This window comes from Aquila chrysaetos, chromosome 23 (genome assembly GCF_900496995.4).
Source record: "Aquila chrysaetos chrysaetos chromosome 23, bAquChr1.4, whole genome shotgun sequence".
Taxonomy (NCBI): domain Eukaryota; kingdom Metazoa; phylum Chordata; class Aves; order Accipitriformes; family Accipitridae; genus Aquila; species Aquila chrysaetos.
In genome coordinates, this window is record NC_044026.1 from 17,865,849 (window position 1) to 17,889,721 (window position 23,873).

The window sequence follows — 23,873 nt, forward strand, 5'->3', positions numbered from 1 at the left end:
GATTACCAACGCACCCTCTGCTGCAGCAGTGAGTGGAATGAACAGATCTTGGAGGGCGGGTGTGGAGCTCCGTGGCATGTTAGGTGTCTCAAAAATAGGCTTGATTGTTTTATTCTCGTTCTGCTCTTGCTTGATACTATTTATGTTAAGGCAAATCTAGATGTATAATATTGCCATAAATAATTGAAGAGCCACAGTCCCTTAAAGTGTTTTCTGTAATGCACTCACAACCATTTGGAATTTCAATATAAGAATTGTTGAAACGTCTGCAGTCTCCTTATTTTAGATGTGGGAGGAAGACGGAACACCAAGCACAGTCCATCTAGAGAGGGAAACAGAAATGCTGTCAGATGAAAATGATGCTGTCCAAGATCTTCCACACTGCCAGAAGTACCTTAGGGACCTTCCTAAGGTACCTTAGGAAAGAGGGACCAGACAGAAGGAAGAGGTAACTTTATATCATGAGCTCAAATCTGTGTTTTGAGGCTTGAAATAAGAACTGCTTCCAAGGTAATTTGTAGCAGTCCAGGGGCTGCTGTGTCATGTAGCACTCTATCGTCCCTGAGCCTCTCCTGTAACACCTCTGGTGCAGGGCAGCAGCGTCCCGGTCCAGACCCTGCTCACTCGCTTCATTGCATTCATAACCGTGGCTATGTGCCATGGACTCACACTACCAAATGGTGGCCAAACCAAAATAGAAAGTCCCATTTCCAGGCTTACACTTTATATATACGCCAAGAGACAGCCAGGAGGAGGCGGACAGGCAGAAGTTGGCAATGCCCAGCTGGGCTAGCACTGTAATTTCTGCCACAGTCTGAGTGCAGCGGGAAGCCCCCCGCTCCCGGGTATTTACCCTTGAAGGCACTGCAGTGAGCTGGTTTTCTCCTGATCAGGCTGCCAGTGATCTCCAGCACAGCTTGCTTACAAAATATGTGAAAGATCTGGACACCTTGCAGAAGCAGCAAGCAGGGTGCTGATGAACTCCCATCCTCAGGCTCCAGTTCTCCAGACACCCCGAGGCTGTGGCCAGGAGACGGATGCTCTTCCTCTCCCGGGATCTCTGCCTCCTTCCTATCGGCAGTGCCCGTCTCGCTCCCCCTTTTCTACCTAGGATGCCGTGTAGCCCTACCTCACTAGGCATAGCGTAAATGGATGACTTTTGATGGTTCAGCCACGAGCTCTTGTTGCAGCATTGCAAATTTGTCTAGCAGCGTTTTGCCTGCACGATGGGGCTGGTGCGTGAGGATCCTGTGCTTTTTCCCCTTTTGGACCAGAGCGCAACTGAGAGCTGTGAGTCCCTCAAGCCATGGAGTGGTCTTCAGCCGCAGGAGGTACTGAGCCCACTTAAAATTTTTAAAAGAAATTCCTATGACAAAGAGTCTTTTTTTTGTGCAAAATGTTTCCTGCATTTTCTACCAAATTTGAACTTGTTTTCTCAAAGAAAATCTCCAGCCTCTTTAAATTCAGTTTGTGCTAGAGAAGAGGTGTGAAATATATTAAGCAGATGAAAGGAGCCAAACCAGTGTAGGGATAGACTGTTCGAGGGAGTTAAATTCTAACTATAAATTATTTAAAGCACTGAATTTGAATTTACAATATCCCTTTAAATCATTCTGTGTATTCCATAACTGGAGGTAAGATGTCCAGAGACATTCAGCCTGCTCCTCTGTACTCAGCATCTCTCTTTCTTTCCTTTTCTTGCTGGCTATGTACCTGCCACCTTTCTTTTCCTCTCTGATCATGCTACAATTAAAGTTCCCTTTAGGTGGACTTAAAACACTTGGAATGTGAGTTCACAATATTCTCCTGTAAGCAAAGACCCTTTCCTTGTTTCTACAAGCATTATATGGTTAGCCCCTTCCAGACAGAGATACACAGGGAAAGGTATCTGCTTTATTCACTGTGTTCTGTAAGGCTCCCCTGCTAGCACCCCGCCTTGATTCAATACCGAGTAAAAGACTGCTGCTGTTTTCCTCATTTTTCACTTGAGTGGGGAATGTGGATACACACAGAGCCACGCTCGCGGTGTCATTTTCCTTAGCCCTGTAGTAAATTGGCCTGGTTCAGAAAAAGAGGCTATTTTTCCTTATCGACTATGAGTGTTAGTCTTGGGATCCAAGGCTCCACTTACTGCCTTGGAGAGGCTTTCAGTCTGCTACTGAAAGTGCTAAATCCTACACTTCTGCTAACTGGTTGGAGGAAACGCCATCCCCCAACCGTGTGGGTTTTAAAACTGTTTTAATATATTTTTAAGTGCTTTAACACTCTCCCTTGTATGTGATGGGCAATCTCTAAGCCTGGATGTTGGACAAAATATCAATAAAACCCGCTGCTTCTGTTGAAAACAAAACCTCATACGGCTTCCTGCGCGGCCGTTGCGTTTGTAAATCACTTGGGGCACATGACGTCTTAACCGTATCTTGTTTCCAACTCACAAAATGATGGAAGGTGATTGGGCTCCGTGCACTCGCCGCCACTCTCCCCCCTTCTCTCCTCTGTGCGATCTTCCTTCCCCCGAGTTGCTCTGACAGAGTAAGCCCAGTTTGCACCAGCCTTTTCCAGCGGAGGGGCAGCAGGCGCAGAGCAGCTTCATGCGCTCCTTGCTCCTGCGAAGGGCAGGGTCGGTGATTTATTCCCATCTCCATCATGGAGAGGGACTTTGGCGTCGGGAAAAAGCAACCCCTTTGCATTCCCTGGGACATCAGCGGAGTCATGGACGAAGGGGAAGAGGAGCAGTTTTGCCTGTGAGTAATAACGCTTAATTTGGTAGCTGCTTTCCATGTTGGCAGTGGATTCGGAGCGCAGGCGAGCCGCGGCATTAGAGAACTGCCCCCACTTTACATGGGGACGGACTGAGGTCCGCGTGTCCCTCAGCGTGCTGGGGTGTACGTGCAGCAGCCGGCCTCCAGCCCCCTTGGCAGAGGACAGCCACGGCGCGGGCACGCCTGGTGCATGTGCGATGTTGCAGGGGGCTGTGAAGTTTTTGGGGAGCAACTGAAAGAAGAAAAATCAAGCTGGATGCAGTCCTGAAAGAGCAGATAGAGAAGGCAACGCCAGGCTAACTCATATGCTAGTACATATTTAGTTTTTTAAACAGCTGTAAGAAAGTCTGTTTCTTTCTTCTCTTAAAAGGTGAAAAGACCCCTCCAGTAAAAAAAGAGTAGAGAGGACTTGTTTCTACCTAGATACTGTGCTTTTTGATATTGCAGACCAGAATATACAGCTGCAAAAACTGCAGCAAGAAGAATGGGTTTGGAAGGGTGAGAGAAGGGTTGGCATGAAGAAAAAGATGTTGACAGCGTTCTAGGCTAACGTAGTGACAAAGTCAAATTTTACTTCAGTTTTAATCTTTGATAAGATGAGCAGTCCTGGCTGAATTTCAATACTAATTGGGGGTGTCTCTTTTGATCATCGTACACACATCAGACTCCAGCAAAATCTTTAGAATTGCTTAACAATACAAAAAGATACTCAGATGTCCTTTGCAATCAATAATCTGGGTATATAAACAGCCAGATTTTTTAAGTGGAAAGGATGTTTTCCTGATACAGCAACTGTCAGGTGAAAACTTGTATCTAGCAATGCTTACTGACCTCTAATTTCCTTCTGCCTGACCAGGCTTCCCTCATCCCTGGTGGGAGCCTGGGTACAAGACAAAGCTGGGTTGGCTCCACCTGCTCTTTATTCTGTTGATCTTTGTAGATTAAAAAGGATTTTATGGGGAGGAAGGTCTGGGAAGGGAAGAGGAAGGGGGGAGGACTTCTCTGCATGCTTTTGGAGGGCTGTGTATTGGTTGATGTGCTGCTGTACAGTCGTCAGCCATAGTCTTGGTCTTTCAGCTGTGACTATTAACTGCACAACATTACTGTTTCTTTTTTCACTGGGAATCAAGGGAATGGGGAGAATTAAATCCTTTTCTCTCACCCAAAGTATTTCTCTGAGTGAAGATCACGTACTCAGGCTTGGCAGATGCACTTGGACGTGTGCCCCTGACTGCTGGCTTGTAAGGCATCCTATGCTTTCCTGGTTTGGGGGACTCAGAGTGTATCTTTGTCCCCCAGGAGTAACAGAGACCAGCCCAAGAGTTGTAAACTACACCAGTCATTTGTTAGGGGCTTACCATAAGCAGGTAGCCCAGACATTGCAAAGGCACCAGTCACAACCTCCCTTCCTATCACGCAGCCCTGCAGGGCAGAGAGATATATCAGGATATATCCCAGCTTAGATCCAGGATAAATTGCCCCATTAATCAGCCCCTCTGGTGAGGCTTGTGGCAACAGGATGGTTGAGAGGTGCCCCGCAGCACCCAGGCTTCCCCGTGGGCATGTGGAAAAGCTGCCGTGGCAGCCATCGTTCCACTAGACTGAGGGTAATGCTTTGCTGGCGGCCATTTCACACAAAGCAGCAGCTGTATTTGAGAAATTAATTTTGCTACTGTACAGACTGTTCCTTCATTTACCTTAGGAAGCAATGGGAAAAGGAACAAGATAGCACAAACAACATCAGCTTCTCACAAGAATAATTACACTTCTCCTGCTGTTATGTGTCCCTGCCCATGGCAGAGGAGTTGGAACTAGATGATCTTTAAGGTCCCTTCCAACCCAAACCATTCTATGATTATAAATAGCAAAATAACAACCTGTAAAGGGCATCATAATAAAGACAGACAACAAATAAAGGAAGTGTGGATACCGATCTTTATAACAGTGAACTGTGTCCATTTCTTATCATAGAAGTCTGTCTTTATTATTATCAGTTTAGTCTCAACCAAAATAAATCTCGAAGTACGCATTTATACTTGCACATGTGGCATGATTCCACCCTCCCTCCATAACGCAACATACAAGGTCCATTCAAATGGCTACTAATGGTTGAAAACAGTAAGCCTTAATGAGATACGTAATAAGCTATTGGTACAAATGCAATTTTCTTTTGCAATCATATGGATATCCTACCAGAGGAGGTCAACTCTACTGTGTTTTGAAGTCCAGTGAAGAACAGGCGTGGAGGGTGAAGGTACAGAGGATTCAATAGGCTTTACTAACTCTTTTCATGAACATTTACAGCACACACTGAAATGCCATTGAATAAAGTTGCTTTTGACTCCTGTTCTGCAGGGCCTGCACCTTTCAGGATAAAGCATCTTAAGATGTTGAAGTGACTGTAATGTTCTACTTCATTCAGTTTGGCTTTTTGTTTGTTTTTAAGCTGAAAACTAGTATTTTTAAATGAATTGATGTAACATTCATTGAGGTTACTGCAGTTAGGATGAAATCTGGCAGTGACATGCCTTGGTTTTTCCTCTTTCAGTTCTAGGGTAAGTATTATTATTCATTTCATACGTGAATAGAAACACAGGAGCTGATTGACCTTCACAGTAGGTGGTATATGTGATTTGTTAGCTGCCCATGAAACCTTTGGCTCATTGAGACTCCTGCTCCAGTTGCAGTGAAGCTTCCAGCAGATGTTTTTGATGGATTTCAGGGTGGCAGAGAAGCAGTTCAGTGAGCAGTGGAGCCAGTCATATGCTCTGATCCCCTGAAGATTTGTGCCTTGAGGTTGAGCCACCATGCGGACGCTGGTTCAGCTTGGGTGGCTGTCATTTCTTCACCTTGCTTCCTCTTTCTGCGAATCATGTTCAAACCAAACACCCTTGATTCTCCTGCTACTCTTGTCAAATCTCAAAATTGGCCAGCAGCTTCACAAGTTATTAGGTATGACAGGTAGACATATAGAAAGCAATGCTAGATAAGCCTTGTTAGGAAACCATAGTAGATACATACAGATATCTCTAAATGAGATTACTTTCAGCATTTTACATCAGTACTTGCTCTTTGGAGGGGAGGAGTATGATGTGTCCAGGCCAAGCCCTAAGTGCTACGTACCTTCAGTTCCTATTAAATTTCACATAAACTCAGTGTTACTCTGCAGCTTTTGGGCTTTGGTCAGGAGTTTGGATCTGGCTATGACCTTCTCCAGAGTTGAGGCAGGTGCTCTAATAACTATTATAAATTAATTTGGGGGACAAAACAACAAACCCCTCCTTGATTAAATACCTCCAAGCTGTAGTGACCCCAGCTGTATTTTGAACGACATGCAGACTTGCACTTGGCAATAACAACCTTCTAGATCTCACCTGACCATTGCCTATTTCACTTGGGGCAGTTGCTCTGAAATGCTGTCGTGGTTTAAGCCCAGCTGGTGACAAATCACCACGCAGCCGCTCGCTCACTCCTCCCCCCAGCCATGGTGGGATGAGGAGAAAATATAAAGGCAGGCTCGTGGGTTGAGACAAGGACAGGGAGGGATCACTCCCCACTTATGGACACGGGCAAAAGACAGGCTCAACTTGAGGAAGAAACAACATCAATTTCATTTACTGCCAATCAAATCAAAGCAAGGATATTAGGAAGTAAAACCCGGCCTGGGAACGCCTTCCCCCCAGCCCTCCCTCCTGCCCGCCTCAGCCCCACTCCCGGTTCTCTCTCCCTCCTCCCCCCGGCGGCGCAGGGGAACAGGGGATGGGGTCAGTCCGTCATACCTGGTCTCTGCCGCTCCTTCCTCCTCAGGGGGAGGAGGACTCCGCACACTCTTCCTCCACGAACTTCTCCAAGGTGAGTCCTTCCCGCGGGCTGCAGTCCTTCAGTCCCAGCCTGCTCCCGCGCAGGCTTTACCATAGAGCCCCGGCCATCTTGGGCGGCCTCCGCTCCCCTCCATGGCTGGGGGGGACAGCCTGCCGCCTCACCGCAGGCTGCGGGGGCATCCCCTCCTGCCTTCCTCCCTGCCCTCGGTACCCACAGAGGGGTTCCTCTCCCATCCCAATCCCCCACTCCCTGCAGGTTTCCCCTCTTAAATCTGCTCTCCCACAGGTGTTTCCACTGTCCCTGACGGGCTCGGCCTGGGCCAGCGGCGGGTCCGGCTCGGAGCCGGGGGAGCTTCCAGCAGCTTCTCACAGGAGACAGCTCTGCGGACCCTACCCTGCTCCCAAAACCCCCACCACACAAACCCAAAACAAATGCCTACAGCAAAAAGGGCTTCACCTTGGGATGTTCTGTCATAATATGATGGGACTTGTGAACGTGCGTTCCCGAACCCCTCCGGCGATGGTCCCTCCCCTGTCAGCAGTAACGATCACACTTCCCGGCCGGCCTGCAGCCATCTTGTTTGTGTAAGTGTGTAAGGCCCGGGGTTCGGGGGCAGGTGCCAGGGCTGGCGGCCGGGAGAGAGGGGGGCTGGCGGTGAGGGGGCTTGTGCCCCCCCGGGGCCCGAGGAGCTGGCTCTGCGGTGGCAGGACGGGTGTCTGGGACTCAGGCAAGGGCTCGTGGAGGGAAAGAGGGAAACCTTGCCTCAGCTGTGCCTGGGACTTGAGGGAAGAAGGCTGAGGGGCAGCATGGGGGGTTTGACGTGTCGATGTGCAGTGTCGCTCTACAACTTCTGCTCTTCTAGAGCTGAAGGTCACCTTAGATTCAGGCTTGCTTTAGATTTGGGTCAATACAGGAATTGTCTCATCTTTCCTCAGAGCATCGGTGGTTACATTAACCAGCTGGGGTTTTGTCTGAGAGGCTGCATTTTGCTACGAGCCTCAGCTTGTGCCGCAGAGATATTGAGCCTGGTTTGGAAGCTGCAGGAATGACGGTTACTCAGAAACTTGTGGCGTTTGGGTCTGATACCACAGCTAGTGTGCTGATGCCCACTTCGGTCCCATGCAGTAATATCTTCTTTTTTAATGAAGAACAGAGTGCTTGTGAGTTTGTGTGAGGCAGGCAGGGTGCTGTGGGAGGAGGAGCAGCTTTAAGGCTGCAAACTTTTATTGTTTAAAATCAGTTTAATAGCAAAGATAGCCGTACACAAGTCCCGGTACTAATGACTTACTATTTTTCACTAAGTTTGATGTTATTAGCTTTTCAGAAACTAAATGTCTGAGATGCCTCCTGGTAGCTTCTATCACAAATATGTTTGAGCAAGAGATTATTTTACTGTTTTAGCAGGAGAAAAAAAAATTCTAATTAATTTTACCTGTCAGCAAGCCAACTGTTAATTCAGAATCCACTGAGAAGCTTCTGATTAACTAAAAATTGTCCTTTTATTAAGCAAATTAGAGCCATTCAAGCAGCACGAGACATTTGTAAAGCCGCTATTAGAAGTAACTTACTGAATGATTTTACAATAAGAAGTTGATTTGCCAGGAAGAGGAGACCATTTTAGTTTCAGTAGGATTGGGCATAGTCAGAGGTGTAGCATCACAATGTACAGTGAAGCTAAACAGCTGTACTGCTCAGGATGTTGCTAATTATTTGTTTCCTGTACGAAAAATCTGCTTCTTGAACATTAACACTCAGGAATGTTAAAATATGAGTTAAGAGTAAATAAGCCGAACTGCATTTAGTCACTGTGCCAGCACTCTCAATAAGAGTTGACCTTAACTCAATTAAGCAGAAATTATTTTCAAAGTGATATAAACTAAGTGGTGTAGTAGAGGCAGCAAGCTATTAGATTGCAAATTATTATGTATGAGGGATCTTCAGTAATTGTCAATGATTCTTAATATATAGCAAACGTGAAGTCATTCAAGCTAGAGTGGTGCTAGGGCAGAGAGCACACACCAATGCTTATGTAGGAGCTGGCATGCAATAACACATTACCTCAGAACTTGTAGTCCAAGCACTAAATCACTCTAAGACCTTTTTAATTCTATATGAGAGCATCTGCAAGATAATTTAATGAAGTTTACCTGCACTACCTTAAGAATTGATTGGGATTAACTTTGCTGACTGCTGTGCATAACCAGGCTGTGGTATGTGAGCAGGATTCTCGAAGCAGCCAAGGGACAACTGAAATCTGTTCGGCCAGTTGCCTTAGGGACGTGCTGCAGCGCAGGGGATTTGGGGGCCCCTCAGGAAGGGAATTGCAGATGTGGCTGAGCGGGGAGTGCCCTCCGGATGAAGAAATGGCACCAAGAAATGCCTCCGCTGTTGAACTTGTGAGTGTGAGGGAACTGGGGACTGCCAGCACTGGTGCAAGCTGGCAGCTCATAACACCTGTCAGGGTGCAAATCCCCAACATCCAAATCGGGCTCCAAATGTCTCCGTTCCACATTTCATTGCAGTGGAAGGTGCCACCATGTCCAGCTCCAGATCTAATCTGGCAGTGCAGCTTTAACTCGTGTATTACATCTTCTGTGAGTAATGCAAAGGGCCTGGAAAACTTGTCTGAATCTCCCACTGACTCCTTGGCTCGCTTCCCACTTTCCCTGTCTCATTTGGCATTTCTGTGCTTGCTCATAATGAGCATTCACAGAACAACAATAAAGAGGAAATTTGGTAAAGAATAAAGGTAAATTTATTAAGGCTAGCAAGCGTGGAGAAAGCTGATGTGTGCTGTGTCTATAATTTTGCCAATAACACTGCGACAGAAATAGCAGTGTAGGGTTTGCATTCAACTTACGCATCTGCATTTCTTCTCTGTTGCTTTACAATCAGACTAACAGCCACTGCGGAGACCATCAGTGACAGCGATTACGTTATGACCTTTTAAAGCTTACTTTCAGAGTAAAGATTTTTATCCCATATTACCGGTAATTGCTGACTGAGTTTAATACAATACTCCCAGAGCACTGGAACTGCAGGGTTTGTGATTTCCATGATTTAATAGATCAAGTGTCTTGGCCGTGGGGGAGACAAACTATCGTAACAGGATCTTTGCCATTTCGTGAATTTCACATTTCCTACCAAGATGCTTCGTATTTGCTGTATGCCTCTGCTGCCCAGTCTTGCAAATGACATACCCTGCTGTAGAGTATAGCCATGTAAGGGGTGTAGTCAGAGCCAAACTTCAAGGGTTTTTCAAAGCTTTGTGCTAATGAGACTCCAATTTAGTTTTATGTCCAACCAATCCATGGGAGCAGAGAGCAAAAGGAGGTATGTTAATCCCATGTTTCAGCCCTCCATGGCATGCCCTTCCCTGGCAGCTGTATACTGCATGTGGCATAACAGATGTTTCATGTGATGGAGCGAGAGGACACCTGTAAAAGCCATGACACAGTGATCTCTGTCTCTGTGCAAAATGCTTTTGTGCATACCTTGACCATTCATATGCCTGATTTCAGTCGCGTGTAGTGTGTTAGTTTGGACTTGTGACACATGCATATGCCAGACATAATCTGTTAAGCACAAAAGAAAAGCAGAATCAGATCATCAGCTCTGTATAAACCAAGTAATTCCAGCATACCATTTTGGAAGGAGCACTGTCTGGAGAGACTGAATGGAGATGTAGACCTGTGTCTTACATGTTTCCTGCTTTTTATTGTAGGGACACTAGCATTAATACAGTCCGAATAAACAATTTGCTTATAAACAATGAAAGATGCCACTACAATTGCACATGTGTGCACATGTACCCCATCACCCTTCCCCCTACGCCAGTCAGCTCTGCTTTTGGGACAGAGCAAAACTGGGGTATGATGGAGTGGTCATTCCTGGTGCATATGCCAGGGGCAGGATGCCTTTGCTTTTGCCATGCACTGACCCAGAACAGAGTAAGAAAGCCCTCTACAGCAAGGGGCAGCCAAAGCCACCTGGAAAAGACCCTGTGGTCATGCTAATACCTTGAGGAACCAGGATGAGTTTGTGTGAATTACAAAACAGACCTTCAGTGAAGACTAAGAATGATCCCAATGATTTTGAAATTCAGGTCAAATTTGGAAAACTTGGTTTTGTTACTTTAGGTTTTGCATCCCCTGAACACAGGCCAAGATGGGCTGACTGGGAATGACTGATCTGCAAAGCCAGTGCAGGGTGACTTTGAGTGCTCAGTGCAACAGAAGCTGCTCTGAACCCTCGTCCTGCTGTTTACCTTTTGGGTAAAGATACCCATGCTTAGTTTATGGTTGATGGCAGTTTGTTTCCCCCATGAAGCAATTACCATACCAAACCTGTGCCAGAATTACCACTTCTAGGAGTCTTGTGGGGAAGTGATTTTTCACCTACTTAGTTCTTGATCTTGGTTGATGGGACAGCTGACACTTTGCCAAACATGCCGGTGGTTTACGGAGTGAGAACATGTTTGCTGGGTTCTGGATGAGATGGGGTCACTAATAGTAACAGCTCCTCTTTACTGTAATTCCTGCTCTTAGCGTCAGGGGAATGGCTCTGTATTAACAACCTGAAAGAGAAAGCCTTTACGGCCCATTCCTCATTGGTTCACTGAACTAACCAGTTTCCCCAAATGATATTAATATCCCTACAGTGTAATTTCCTCATTAAATAGAGAACCAAATATTTTTCCACACCTTTGCTTGATAGAATCCTGTATAAACAAGCTGGGAAGTCTCATCTCTTAAATTTTCTAATGCAAGAAACTTCTGTCATTTTCTGAAACACTGAAATTGGGCTCTGACCATTAGATATAACCATCTTAGTGCTTTTATTGTACAGTCCTGGCATCCACCCTTTCCATGTATTGTCTAAAAGAGCATTAACTAGATGCATGGGAGTTATGAAACTAGTCAGCTAACATTCGAAGCAAACATTTTAGCAGCACGCCCCCACAGTTTTCAGAGGCTGAACTTTTGTTTCAGCTGTGATGTTATACAATCCTATTTCCATGGCAAACTTACAGATACACACTTGTCAAAATTCATGGTTTATTTAGCAAAACTGTCGAGGCACATATGTGCCATATGCATTCTCCCATTCTTTACAGATACGCTTTTTAAAACAGCAATTTCCTGCTGCAATTAAGTCTGTTGCTCGGACTTCAATAGATGTATTTGGCATTGAAAGGGAATCTGGCTTGGATCCCTATCACTAAAAAGAGCACTGGTCAAAAAACACCCCATGTTCTTCTACTGTTCCATCTCCTGCCTATCACAGTCTTTTAAACATCCTCTGTTTTATTTGATGTTTCTTTTTCCCACCCTGGTATTTATCCTATATTCAGAAAGCACTCTTTCCCTGAAGAAAACTGCACTGTCTACCCATGAGTCTCAAAGATCTGTGTCTGTTAACTGTCGTGGCATCTCCTTCATACAACCCAGGATAAGCACACAGGCAGTCTGAGGACGAAGCAAAGGAGATACCTGCTTCTTCCAGGACAGAGGTGTGGCAGGCAGGCAGTGGGAGGTGGGATTTTTTGAGCCCTTGCCCTACCCTGCAGACAGAAGAGGTGTTGCCTCCTTGCTAGGTCTGAGCGATGGAAAACAGCAACAGGCAATCGAAATCGTATGCTCAGGCCTTGGACTCCAGCTGAGTAGGGTCTGGGAATCTGCTAAAAACAGGAAACTTCATGGGGCACTGAGGTTTTTTTGTGAGAAATTATTTATATGTATTTTGGAAATGTTTTCAGTGTGGACAAAAATCCGCCTCCTGCTTTTGTGTCACTCCCGTTTCTTTTTCCTCATCCCAACCACCACCACTAGCTCTGGGCTCTTTGGACTGGTCTCAGTCTCCTCGCCCAGCCAGGATGCATCCCACCCCATCCCCAGCGCCCTGGTCCCAGTGCACTCACACCTTTGCTCCCAGTTGGCTGTCACACTGTTGTCCCCCTCACCAGTGTGGTGCCATCCTTGTCCCTTGCCTTCTCTCATTCTGCTGTCCCAGCTGCTGACCTAGTACCAACCTCTCCTCCTCTCATCTTGGTACCTCCACCCCTCCTTCTCCCAGGCTGTCACACTCTTCGCTATTAATTATATCTGCGACTGTCCCTGGCCTCCAGGCTCAAATGTGTCTTGCTTGCTTTGCACGTGTTGCCCTGAGACAAGCTGGTAGTTGCCAAAATATGGCAAATAGAGGCAAAGCTCCCTGCTTCCCATCCCAGTGCCTGTATCCATGGCACAGGGCAACACTGTGCCATGAAGGCCCTTGATGATGTCCTTCACACATGTGCTGGGATTTAGCTGCCTAGAAAGATGGCAGTGAGCCAGTGCAAATGGAATCTAGGCTCTAACAAGAGAAAGCACATTCTTGTAAAGGATGATGTAAGGCTGCTTATTTGGAGGATTAGTATTAACTTGCCTGTAACAAGGAAGCCCAAGCAACAAACTAGCGAAAAAGCAAGGCACAGATCTAAGGAGCCCCAGCTCTAATTTTCCTTGCTCTGATCACTAGGCTGACATAATCTTGCTTGATTGTGTAAAATGACATTAAGAATGAGTGGTGAGCCTTTTCTCCCTTTGCTGATCACTGCTCCACCCCCGACATTAATGCAGTGCATGCTATCAAGCCATGACTTAACTCTGAGCCAGCTCAAAGCACAGCCACAGCAGAGCCAAAATGAATTTCGATGCCCAAGAACAGAAGCAAAATCCCTTCCCTGTCCTCATCCATGGTGTGGGGAGGCAGTTTTGCACAGTGGCAGCGCCATTCGCGTTGGGAGAGGAAGGGGAGGGTGGGGTAACATGAGGAGGGGGCTACGCTTTGCTCTGCAGGAGGGATCACTGGCCAGAGCTGGGGGAGGTCAGGTGGGAGCTTGCAGGGGGATGCATAGGTCGCTTATTTTTTTTCCCCTTAAATCACCCTAGCACAGCCTTCCCCTTCCCCGCTCTAGCTTATTCAGTTGTCTCTGACTAGTGGCAAACTACCTGTCTTGACACAAGCACCACTCACTCCTTCACCTTCCCAATTTTACCACGTGAGGGACACCTGGCATGGTGTAGGGGAAGGAGAGGGGCTGGCAGGGAAACCATGGCCAACTGGACTTTGATTTTTTTTTTTTTTTTTAAAGAAGAAATAAATATTAGCTAGCTATGGTGAGAGTGTGCAGACAGCCATGGTAGGAGAGAAGCCCCAGGGGGAGCGTTTGAAGCCCTAGTGGATCAGTCCATATTATTCGACATAAACACCTCACTGCAGGTCAAAGCAATGAGTGACTTTGGGTACCACCAGACTGCCAGCTCAGAGTATTGAGGTTAGACTCCTGGACTAGGAAGTGAGAGAGTAGATGCTTAATTTGCCTGACTGATATACAAGAAAATGAAGAGACCTACCTGAATTAGACAGATTGCAGCTTTTTGCTGCACCGCAGGTAACAATCAAGGTAGGATATATTTCAAAGTAGTTAATTTTAGGGCCAGCAGTGCTCTCTGTAGTATCTTTGAACCTTCCATATGCCATTAGTAGCAATATACACAGCAACCTTCAAGCAACCTTAGTTTTGCACCATTTTCAAGGCTTAAAGGTTTTTTCCTAGTTTGTTTTTTTTTGCTTTGGTTTTGGAGAGAGCGGAGAGAAAGAAAGGAACCAAATGTTAGTAAGGTCATTTGGAAGTGAAAGAAATGTGCAGTTGTGAGGGTTGCCTGTGACAAAAAGGCTTCCTGAAAGGGCAAGCTGTAACAGCATTTCAGTAATTTGCCTGTTCCGTGAGGTTGTTAAATAACCAAATCCTTCAGCTGAAATTGCTCTGTCCCCACTCTTGTCTGTACCACTGTACAAGGTAAACGTAGCTGTTGTGGTAGTGGGTAGATGAAGTTTCATATTTGACACAGCTGGAGCTTGATCCACTTACTAGTAATAAATACTGAAGGATAAGCAGAAGCTAAGTTGGATAGAAACCAGAACTATTTGCCAAGTGAAGTTCCTTAGTTTGTCCCCGAATAAATCAAAGGGCCTTCTGAGACAGCTGTCAGAGGTTCAGAATTAGAGATATCCTTTCAGTGAAACGAACATAGATTGTTTCAAAGATTTCCCCTTGCTTTAGAAGGTATGACAGCAGCATTGAGGACACATAGTCGGTAACAATATCCCATTCTCCCGTCACGGCTCTCTAGGGGAACAGGCACGTTTATTATTCGATTTCTACCTGCACCAGCACCCTCATACTTCATCCTCCTCCCTTGTTTCCAGAAGCTTTATGTGTCACCTGTAGAAGTATATAGCTCAAGCAAGGTTTCATCTCTCTGGCTGGCTTTTCTGCTTTGCCTGCCTAGTTTTTGATGTCCAGAAACTTAAAGCTACATTAACACCTAACAAGGCTTAGGCAGAGTTTGCTTAAATTATTCATACAAAATACTGTCTAATTCCTTCTTGAATTGATTTAATTTATTCCTCCCCTTGCTAAATGTAGAAAAAATACATGTATTCTACAACCACCGTTATTAAGTAGCTCAAGCTATTCCCTCTGATTGTGATTGCTTGGATATCAGACTTTTTTCTTTGGGAATTAGTAGCAGGTTACATGCACTTGGCCTGACTCTTCATTGCTCTGCCCTACACACAGGACAAATGGCTACATGTAGGGATAATGGCTTTATTCCCTGTTGTTTTGATCACATGTGTGAATCCAGTCCCTGGAAGCATGGTCCCAATTTGTGAGCAATTCGTTCATCCATTCTTTCAAATACAGTACTTTTCTTCCAATGCCAAAAATTGAAATAACAGAACCATCTCCTCTGCCTCTTTTCTTAGTCTTTTGTGCACATAGCCACCTATGCAATTATTTCATCAATAAAAACCTCTTTCCAGATAATGCATTGTTCCTCCTCACCTAAGAATGAATTGGAATTTCCTTTATTCCTGTCACATGGAGAATAACTGGAAATACATGCATAAGTTTTAGCACTGAAATATGTACATGGGCAAGTTTAAATAGTCCTTTTAATATCAAAGTTGCTGTGAGTGACCCACCTCCTTCAGTGCAGGGATTGGCAAACTTATGAAAGCGTTATGCCAGATTCTCAGTTTCTTTACCATATGAGCCCTTATACCTTACAGGTCGTCAAAACACCAGCAATCACTTTGTTAGTCATAAAAAACTTCCCTCCCTGAAGCACTTACCATTTACATACTCGAGACCAGGACAGAGAACTGTGGCACAGAAACAGTAATGGAGGAAGTCTGAGAGGTGAAGCCAGATTTGTTGCACGAATAAATACATACTAAATAATAACTGAATACATGCTGAAATGAAAGCAGTTAAGCTGAACAAGAAATATTTGCCTTATTCTTTTCTTCCTTTTTTGTCTCCTTTTTTTGAAGCAACCATTATTTGTGTAAGAAGTACGTAGCTAAAATAACTAAGAAAATGCTTGAACCATTGAAAATACAAGTTAGCGTTTATGAAACCATCTAAGTAGAAGTACCAGGATACTGAATCAAATATAGATAACAGAGTTAATAGTTACCAACAGTTACCATGGATAGCTTTTGACATATTTTTATTTAACTAGTATATATCTAGCAATAAGTAACATCACTTAAAAAAGAACAGGTTAAAGTAACTATTGCTGTGTAAGTAGTAGGTAACGTCAGTGAGTCTTGTACAGTAATGCTGAATGTGTAAACATATGTGGTGATCAGTTTAATATTATCACACCCATGTGCACCTGCGAACAACTAGCTTAAGATTTATGGGTGTTTATTACATGAATTTAGCAGAAATGTTTGTTTGATGCTCTTTTGTTTTCATAGATAAACTGGCTTTTTTTTTAGGGTATTTGAAGTGTTTTTTTCCCCCTACAGCTTGAAAATTTCTTTTCCCAGAAAGTGTTTTGGAAAAACGGGTTTCCTTTGGCTGCTATGGATACAAAAAATACTTAAGTAAGTGCCTCTCAGGAATTTTTTGTGTTCTTCAAGGTAAGAAAGTCAGAGGAAAGAGTTAAAAAGCAGAAGTGCCACAAGCAGAAATAGATTTTATAGTCCTTCTACTGGAGCGCAGTATCATCCCAGTGGAAGTCATTAGACTTTTTTTCTCCATATATAATGAAGGACTACTGTGACTCATTCCTGAATTGTAAATGAATTTTTAAAACCTTTCAGAGCCACGGTCAGGGACATCTTAAAAACCAATAGCTCAGGATATCATTCTGACCTGTAATTCCTTAGCAAGGAGATTATACAGGTCAGCTGCTGAATAAACCCTGTTTATGCTCATTGAACTTCAGGTCAAGTGTATTGCTAGGAAATTAGTTTTCACTGGAAATTTAAGTGCTGATGAACAAAAATCAAAAGCAATTATGACCAGTTATACCTGTATAAGGCTAAACATGTCTTTTTGTTGTTGCTGTTTTAAAACATTAGTGACCAGAAATCATCAGAGATAAATCAACAAAATAATTTCCACAGGTTTCTTGTCAAAGTGCCTGCTATCTTTCTTTTTCTCTCAACTCTGTGGGATGGAAAATGACACCATGTCAGTCTTTCTCACATAATTACATTACTGTATTATTGCCTTGCTAGAAGTGGGAAATCTTGTTCAAAGACTATTGTCAAATATTGTCCTTTCCAGCCTATTCTCACTTAGCCAGAATTTTCAAAGTAACTATTTCTTCTTATGTGATTTTATCCTTTTTTCCACCATCTGGCCTAATAATGGCTTGGTAATCTGGAGAACAGTGGGCAGAAGACTGCATGTCAGCCAAAGCACGGTATTCCCTTCCCTGCATCCTGCCATAGCTAAATCTTCCTTGTGTGTGGCTCACAGGGGTGTAACTCGCCAGTGGCCTGAAAGGTAGGTATCACTTCTGAGAGTCAGGTGTCAAGTCAGGCTGGAAGTGATGTGGAGGGATCACAGGACGATGATATTTTTATTCCTTTCTGTGGCTCTTGGAAAGTTACTCCAACATTGTGTGCCTCAGTTTCTGCATCTGTAGCAAGCACGTGGTTACTGATCTCACAGGACTGCTGAAACTTAGTTCATCAATAGCTGTAAAACACACTGTGCTCCCCAGATAGAAAATACAGATATTTTAGAAGATTAAATTGAAATACTCACAGAATCCTTTGGAGGTTTTAAATCCTCTGCTCCATCCATTAGGAACATCTACTCCAACCTGCACAAAACAGTCCCTAAAACATCACTCGGTCTTTTCATGAAAACCACAATGAGTTCAAGCACCTTAGTTAGATACTGTGTTCAGAAAATATTCAGAGTGAAATCCTATCCCTGCTGAAGTGAGTGGCTAGGGTTTTGTTTCCAATTTAGATTTAGAGTCTCTGGACAATAGAATGCTGCTCATGTCCTTTGGGATCATATTCCAATAGCTTATTGCCCTCACGGCTAAAAATCTTCAGCTTGGAGATGGCATTTCCCAAGGGAGTCTGCCCATCCTGAGATTTGTTTTGAGCCATCTCTTCTGCCTTGTAATTGAACATTAAATATATTCAGAAATACATTTAATAACATCTTGTAGCTGCTGGTCTTTGCAAAAACAATAACGTAAGTATTTTCTAATAATTTGAAAGAGTATTGCCTTTCCAAACATCTCAGTTTATACACAGGAAAGAGCTCAAAGCGATAGAAAAAAAAGACCAGTCTCATTCAGAGAACTATTAAAGTGGTTTTCAAAGGCTGATACTGAGAAGGTAAAGGCAATGGAAAAATGGAAAAAGAGTTTATTAGGGGATATATATCCCTTCTGTGCAATATAATTCTTGAGTAGAAGAAAGCATACAGCAAGTGTTTCACTCTTATTAAAAGAAAACAAAGTCTGGATGCATGCTTTCATTTCCAATAAGATAACACTGACCTTAGGTCAGCAAGCACTACAGGAATATAATTTTTTTCCCTTCCATACAATTGGATGCAATTTCAGCTACGGGGGGTGCAGAGATGGGGGAAGGAAAGAAGTCTTACAACACTTCAGATGTTATCACTTTCACCTCCTCAACTGATCCCGCATTTTAGTGACAACAAGTGATTGATGTTATGATGTTTTAGTTAAATGCCTGGGTTATTATGCTGAGAGAAGTCCAGTCAGCCATAGCTCTATTGCGGTGGTAAGCAGAGCTTCAGTGAATCTCTTTCCCCACTAACAAGCTGAGCTAGACCAACTTATGTCTCCACGCAGGAGAACTGAGTTCACAACAATAAGGTGGCACTAAAATCTGCTTTAAACCATAGAAATTTTATCCCGACCGGTCTGAGTGCTAGATGAGATCTTTAGGGGATGTTGCTTCCTTTCATCGCTCTGTTGTATCTGTGGTGTATGATCCACATCTTCCCATCTGTTCAGAGTTGGATGGAGGATTCAACTTCTCCTTAGAGAAGTGGAAAGGGAATGAAAACTTGTAGTGCTTACGTTGTTCAGGATGCAGACTGCCTAGAGTAACTTCCTTGTTAATCATGCAGCCTACGAAAGGGACACTAAGAGATGAGGCTAGCAGCTAGTGAAAAAAGGTCAAGGAGTCTTGCGGCTTGCCTCCTGCCCAGAAGAACCAAGTACAGGATAGATGGCTCGTCCTCATGGGGAGAAGGAAACTTGTGGAAATGCAGAAAGGAGGTCGCTCATGCTGCTGAGAGGTAGTCTCAACAGGAGACCTCATCCACTCTCGCTTCTCTGCCTGCATCCCTGAGGTGTTCTTAGGCCAAACTCTCAGAGTCATGCTTTATAGCTCAGTACAACTGTTCAAGTTGGTACGGCTTCATGTTTGATGATTTTCATTTAATGGAAGTCAGGAAACATTAAATCTCCGGTTACAGTGGTGCACCCATGTCTCTCAAGCAATGAAAGTAGCATGGACAATTTAGTTCAGCAAACCCTAAAACATGCTGGATCCGGATGGATTTTACTGCTATATTTTAAATCATTCAACAGAAAATGCATGTCTCAGCCCCTTTGAATCCTGTACTAGGTCTCAAGAAAGTTTTGCTGATGCTGTGATTTCAAAGCTGAGCGTGACTCTACCTCCCGCCCCAGTTATCAGCCGGTTTCTTTAATAATTCAAAATCCTGACCTTACAGATTAATAAAATGATCCTTTACAGCCTTTCCAAGTCAGGCCGATTAAACACAGATTTGGCACAGACAACCTGAGAAACTTCAGTAACGTTATTCATTTAGCTAACAAAGTTACCTCCCCTGCTGACGCACTCCCAATTAACGCCAAGAAAGGCATCTGATCCGGCGGAAGGGGACTGCTTGTTCTGTGCTCTCTATTACCTTGGATTCAGTCCCAACTTAATGATAACATCACCATGTTTTACTTGAGAATTTTAATTATTTTATGGAAGTGGGTAGCAGTCTGTCCAGCTCACGAGCCTTTCTGATGCCCCAGACGACAGCAGGTGTTTGGAGGAAGGCGTTCGTTCGCTCCACCAAAAGCACCTGAAGGAAGAAAGGCTTCTTCGGTATAGCAGTGGGTGATTAGTTTATACCCTGCAGCAGGAAGATACCTGAGCTGAAGTGTTTTATAATTACAAGCGGCGGTCTTACTCGTATCAGCACATCAGCTTCTCCAGACCTAGGCTCTTCCGCAACCAAGCAGCGCCAGCTTAGCTTAAATCTGCCTGCAAGCCGCTCCGGTTAAACCGATGCAACCGTACACAAGACGGCAGATTTAAAATTAGTTTTTTGTTACGCTAGTGTTTATGAATGCCAGCTGAGTCACCGCAAGCTGAATTTAAACCAGTTTACTGGAGTTCACACCTAAAATCGGCGGGGTTTAGCGGAACCAGTTTAAAACCTCGCCGCGAGGGCGGTGCTGGCTGAGCGAGTCGTGCCGCCAGGCCGCCGGGGAGGAGGACCGTGCCGGGGGCGAGGGGACATCCCCGGCCGTGGCCTGGCCGCCTCTGCCCAGCTGCCCGTTTGCCTCCGACCCGTCTCTGGGGCAGAGATGGCGTGGGTGATGGGGTCGGGGCCGCAGGAGGAGGGAGAGCGGGCGGTCTGGTCCCAGGGGGAGGTGAAGGAGAGGTTGAGGGGGACCCCGGGGGATGCATCCCAGAACCCGCGGCGGCACCCGGAGGAAGCGGCGGGGGGATGGCGGAGGCGGACCCGCGTCCCCGTCCCGCGAGGACGCAGGCTCCCGTCTCCCAGCCTGGCCGCTGTCGGGGCCGGGGTCCCCGCACAGGCACCTCTGCCACGGCCGGGGGAAGGTCCTGGTGCTTTTCTCCTGGATCCTGCCACTGAGGGAAAAAGGGGCTTTAGCTGGCTGCATGGCTGTTGCCGGTGGCAGATTTGGCTTTTATGACCATGGGACCCACTTTGAGAACCGAGGATGGCTTTGGGGGCACCTGGCTGCCACGTCCCAGTGCCTACAAGGAGGTAATGGAGGAGATGGAGTCAGGCTCCTCACAGCATTGCAGGGCAGGAAGGCAGGAGGCAAGAGGCACAAGTTGAAATGAGAGAGATTCAGGCTGGGTATAGGCAGAAACCGTCTCCCCATGAGGGAGGCAGGTCACCCTGAAAGGCTGTGGCTGTGCCATCTCCATCCTTGGAGGGTTTCAAGCCCCAACTGGTCCAAGCCCTGAGCAGCCTGGTCTGCCTCCAGTGCTGGCCCTCTTTTGAGCCGGGAGGTGGTCCGGAGGCCTCCTGAGATCCCTCCCAGCCTGAATTATTCCGTCATCCTCTGATAATCGCTAAGTGGTTTTAAACCAAGGCAACTTTGCACATACAGCACGTTGTACTCGGCCCTTAGCCTCAGTAAGGTCTTGCGGCAGCAAATTATATAGATTAATCAGCTAACCATCATTTCAGTCAGCTATATTTTCACTCTGACTTTGGTTTAAGGAAACAAGACAGTTTCATCTTTGCAATCCCATGAACTTGAGGCAAACTTCCCAACATGCATGCTTAAGTAAGCAAGCTCTTTCTGAAAGTGCTGAGCTCTCATCAACTGTCTCTTGAAGGGAAATTATTGCCAGCTGAGCACTTTGGAAAACTTGATCCTTTGTTTACCCACCTAAATAAGGCTTTTGGACCCTAATTTTTGGCACATCTTCTTCGGTGTCTTGGCCGCAGCAGCTTCTATGTGTTCTGAAAAGGCAAATTCCTTCCTTACAGGAAAGGTGCATTATTATACCTGTGGTGTTGTCCCCCCAAGATCAGAGAGCAGCTGGCCCATTGAAAGTCTCACAATAAGTGGAAATCATTACTTCCAAGCACAACCACCAGTCCGGTAGCCATAGCTCTCATTAGCAGAAGAGCCAAGACCCGCCATCCCTATCTAATTAGGTATCAGTTGTTCCAAGGTATAAGGGAATATTATATCTTAAATATGATCCTTGCTATGTTTATCTAAAATATTAAATTTTGTATATACTCTATTTTTAGTCATATGCTATCTGTAAAAGACAAGACATTTTTCTTTTCCAACTTTTATTTATATGTCTGTTTTCTTCTCTTTTTGCAGTAAATTAGTCACTAATTTAATCATCTTTAAGATCCATATGCTCGCCCACACCATCTTTCATATGAGTACAATGAGGTAAAGATTATTATTTGCTGAACTGGGGTATAATTAAACATTCTGAATTTCAATTATTTCAATTGATTACAGTGAGAGATCACATGGTCTCCTGCAATTCAGGGAGATACTTTTTTTTGTTTGAAATGTTTCAGAATTTTCTACACTTGTCTTTTAATTTAATTTCCAGCCTTTGATAACAGGGTTTACTTACATCAAACCAGTAACACACTCCACTGAAATGAAATAGTTTCTTTTGTTTTTTTTCCCTCTTATGGCCATATTGACAAGTTTCACAGCTGAGCAGTATGACAAATACCATATGTTCACCTTCGGGCCACTGTGTTATTTGCTGGTAACTGCATTTCCTGCTGCTGTAGTTGCTCTGTGAAATTAAGAGTGACTATGGCACTTTATTACCTTATGTCATCTTATGTATATAAGCAACTTTCTAGAGCCACTGCTCCATAAATGGATAAAAATGCGTGTAGTTTCATATTTTGAATTGTCAAAACACAAGCAACATTTGAATTCTCAACAAAAATGAAAAACTTTCCAATCGGAAAGTTGCCTGCAAAAATTCAATACCTTTCTGCCTTTATTCATTTATTTCAGCCTATATTGCTTATGAATCTAATGAAATGCTAGGCTAGAACTCCATTTCAGTATGAAATGACTCAAGGGAATAGAGTAAATGTCCAACTTCATGAACAATATATGACAAAGCTATAGAGAAAGTCCTTTGCTTAGTTTATCTAGTGGCTTGTAACTTCGCTTTTGAATAAACAGAGGTTGTCAGGCTGAGGTAGCAGAAGAGTTTGCTATGGATATTCATGCAAACATGCCTGTCCTCAGACTAGCACAATTTGATGGAGCTTTTCCTCTGCCTTGCTTTGATTAATTGACTTTCTTAATGAGTTTTTGCTCATTTTTGTTTAAAAAGGTTCCAAGAAAGAGGGCATGGAAGAAGAACTGACCAAATCCTCATTCCCTACAGACCAAAATAGCTGTCAACAGGAGATGAGAGTTCAATTGAAAGGCAGGATTGAGCCTTATATTTGCTAGTCTTTTTAAGTCCTGCTTCCCTCAGGGCCACAGAAGAAGGGCTGACTAAGTAAAAGATTGCAGGGTTTAAGGGATCCTAGCTATTTTTAATCTTTTAACAAGTGGTGCAGTCCAGCCAGAATGAACTTTCCCTTGCTCACTTCTAGGCTAGTCCTGGACCAAAGGGTTTCCTTCCTTGCTCCGCTGCCTCTAGAGAAGGTCCTGCTGGTCATCCTCCTCCATCCAGAGCATCATCTTCCTCTCCTCCTCTGATTGGGAAATCTTCCTCCGTGCTTTAGGCTAACTCTTCTTTCTCATGCTTACATCCTTCACCAGCTGCAGCCACTCACTGGGGTGCTCACCTGTGACATGAAGCAGCTCTCTAGTTAGCAGCTGCACTGGAAGTTTACAAAATTGCTTTGTTGTCACTTACCCTTCCAAATTAGCAAGTGCTAATGCTGTAAGGTGAAGGAGGAGGAGAAAAAACCAAAGAAAATCAACTTCCAAGTTAGCAAAGGTGTTATTGTCTTAAGAAAATCATTGGTAGGTTTAGGGTGGGATCTTGCCAGGACTTTGCAGAAGCAAGGGGAGAGAGCTAAAGATACGTAGTTGGCTGTAGTCTATATGCTTAAATAGTAATAAATAGTTCAGTCTGCACTCACAAGGAGGATTTCCAAGGTGTTCCAGCCAGTAGAAGTTTCCTTTAGGAGGTCTGTCT

General features: G+C 44.6%; 1 protein-coding gene across 2 annotated transcripts in view; it reads left to right on the forward strand.

Annotated features, from left to right (window-relative positions):
• The first annotated feature begins 2,511 nt into the window (after nt 1-2,511).
• The window catches only part of FRMPD4 (FERM and PDZ domain containing 4), a 412,160-nt gene continuing 390,798 nt past the window's right edge, over nt 2,512-23,873 (forward strand). For both annotated transcript variants that reach the window (XM_029999016.1, XM_029999023.1), the window contains exon 1: nt 2,512-2,744. In XM_029999016.1, the coding sequence (XP_029854876.1) occupies nt 2,647-2,744 (98 nt within the window). In that variant the 5' untranslated portion in view covers nt 2,512-2,646. The remainder of the gene's footprint in view (nt 2,745-23,873) is intronic.